Consider the following 2,964-nt stretch of genomic DNA (forward strand, 5'->3'; position numbering starts at 1 on the left):
AATCGAAAATTTACGCTTAAAATAAACAATAACATTCGTTTTTTTGAAAATATTATAGGGAATAGGTACTTACACCAATTATGTTTTTGGGCTGAATAAATTTTTTTCTGACCATTACAGCTGATGCCATGACAACCAAACGATAAAAAAATTGAATTCAATGTTATAACGTTAAAATATGTTAGCGTAATTATAGTACCCTAGGTTACCCCTAGCAAACGATGAATAATATAATAATAATATAATGACGTTGATACTTTTTTTTAACACGTTTGGAAAACATGTGCAGCGGAGAAAATATATTAAGAAGTACGTTTTTATTCTTGGATTTGCATAGTGCTTAACATTGACGATTATTATTATTATGTACCTTATATATAAGTTTATTTTACATTTATGTAGGTTTTAGACTATACGTAAATTTACACTATAAATACAAATTTATCTTACAATACCCAGGTACCTATTTACATTTAAATCTACCGATTAACATTTAATAATATTCTAAACCATTATGCGTGAGTAATGACTAATTATTTTTTTTTCCTAAACGTATAATGGCATTCGTGAATATACCTGATTTTACAATACTAATATACACGTAATTTATATGTGTGTACGCGCGTAACGTGGTGCAGTAGAATATTATAAATAAACGAACATCGTTGCTTCCGATTTTGGGTCGTTTATTATAATGTATAAAGACATTATTATCATACGCATGACCGGATAATGGACCGATCAAACCGGTCGAAAGCTCGTAATAATAGTACAAACAGTGATGGCGAAATGGAAAAATGTATTTTTTATATTTTATAGTTTAAACGTGTGTATATCGGTGAAAATTATTATAATATGTATTATTATTATTTATTAGTATTAATTAATATTGGCATATGATATATCATTATGTGTCTATAAGGTTTTCCGGCTCGGACGTTTCTGTTCCACATTATCATAGACATCAAACCGTTTAATTAATTGTCGCACAAAACCAGGACTAAGCCCGGGTTTTTTGATTTCGTCTAAACGCATATTGTCCAGGCTTTTTCATAATTTACCCGTGTTATCTGTTCTCAATGATTTCTTATCGTGATATTGATATAGTAATAATAATACCAAAACAACAGTGATAGCGAAAAGAAAAAATGTATTTTTTTATATTTTATAGTTTAAACGATGACAATTATTTTAATATGATATATATTATTAAAAGGTCTATAAGGTTTTCCGGCTCGGACGTTGCTGTTCCACATTATCATAGACATCAAACCGTTTAATTAATTGTCGCACAAAACCAGGACTAAGCCCGGATTTTTTGATTTCGTCTAAACGCATATTGTCCAGGCTTCTCCATAATTTACCCGTGTAATCTGATCTCAATGATTTCTTATCGAGATGACCGTTTTTCTTTTTCATTGCACCACCGCTACCGCGTTTAAGTACACAGTTTGGTAACGACGATACGTAACATTTGGCGACTCTAACTTCTCTTGTAAGTTTTTCTTCTACGATACGTTTATACGTCACACCCGTAATATCAGTAGAGAAATTTTTCTGTAAAATGTATAATATTAATATAACTGTTGTTATAGATTACCTGATATTATACTAAAGTTATATATCATCAAGTGACATTTGAAACATTATTAATTACTATAATTGCTTTGTTTCCTCACTTGTTCAATACCGTCAACTCTCGTTCCAACAGATTTTTTCAAATGACTAGTGATACTTTTTGGAAATTTTGGGATTTCAAGTGAATCATCAATAATATCTTTATAGCTCCACTGAGTACCGACATCACGTCTACATTTTACTTCATCATCACGTAAGGTTATACTTACACCCAAATTGTCATTTAGTGCAGTATTGCCGAGACCACAATCGAATCGATCCAACTACAACATAAAGTTTTTTTGGTTGAAACTGTGGATAATACTACCTATTGATTTCATTCAGTTTCGACTTACCTCGTCGTTTTCTAATTTAACAGACTTTACTTTACTCTTGACGATTCCTGCTGTTGAACTCTTGTCGTTTTTTGTACGACAACTAATTCCCTGAACTAAAACCGACTCATTAAAATATATATACAAACGTGTTATCGTATATGAAAAATAAAAAAATGTCTGTACTATAGATGTCCGAGCCTTCATAATTCAAACAGAGTACCCCGGATCGACACTGGTCTATTGCAGACATCTTGGGGCCACTTCCCAGTGTCCCGGGTATCCACGCTTTAATCCCCAAGCCTCTAATAAAGTTCAAATAGATTTGAATGTCAGCTAAAAATAATATTAATAAATACAATATAATAATGCACAACAATGTTAGCGAGAACCGTTTTATTTATTTAAAAATGAATTAAACATAACCAGCGTATAGTATATTTACAGCTATATAGTGATTAGTATAAATTTGACGTAAATGTTCATGTCAGAGAAAATGAAATGTTTAAATTAATGTATTTAAAACCAAACAGTTATAAAAGTAACATAATGTGGTCTATTATCCTTACGTAACAATATAAAAACGGCCACCTCAATAACAAAGCATTGAGATTAGATCACACTGACAAATACTATAGATATAAGCTTGGATTACAAAAGTCCAGCCGAAGTCGATAAATCCGGGACTTAGTCCTGATTTTGTGTGACTATTAATTCAAAGTTTTGATGTCTGTGCGAATGTGGAATAGCAAAGACCAAGCCATAACACGCTATTAAAAATGTATTTATTATTATTGATAAATTAACATAAATATTATGATTGATTGGATATTTGGGTTCTATAATAATATAATAGGTATGTATACTTATTTACAATATAATAATATTATTATGGTGTTTTTAATAATTACTGGCCGAAGCCTAAATGCATAAAATATATAACACACACGTTATAATGACATTAAGAAAAATAATATTTTAAAATATTAAATTTTTTTATAGCAGATTCAAT

General features: G+C 30.2%; 1 protein-coding gene across 1 annotated transcript; it reads right to left on the reverse strand.

The window, feature by feature from the left end:
• Positions 1-1,218: 1,218 nt before the first annotated feature.
• LOC132942835 (uncharacterized) lies at positions 1,219-2,205 on the reverse strand. The gene is made up of 4 exons (XM_061011490.1): positions 2,139-2,205; positions 1,974-2,068; positions 1,680-1,901; positions 1,219-1,557 (listed from the first exon to the last, which is right to left on the reverse strand). Exons 1-4 carry the CDS (start codon positions 2,203-2,205, stop codon positions 1,219-1,221), a joined length of 723 nt encoding a protein of 240 aa, XP_060867473.1.
• Between the last annotated feature and the right edge of the window lie 759 nt (positions 2,206-2,964).

This window comes from Metopolophium dirhodum, chromosome 4 (assembly GCF_019925205.1).
Source record: "Metopolophium dirhodum isolate CAU chromosome 4, ASM1992520v1, whole genome shotgun sequence".
NCBI classification, from domain to species: domain Eukaryota; kingdom Metazoa; phylum Arthropoda; class Insecta; order Hemiptera; family Aphididae; genus Metopolophium; species Metopolophium dirhodum.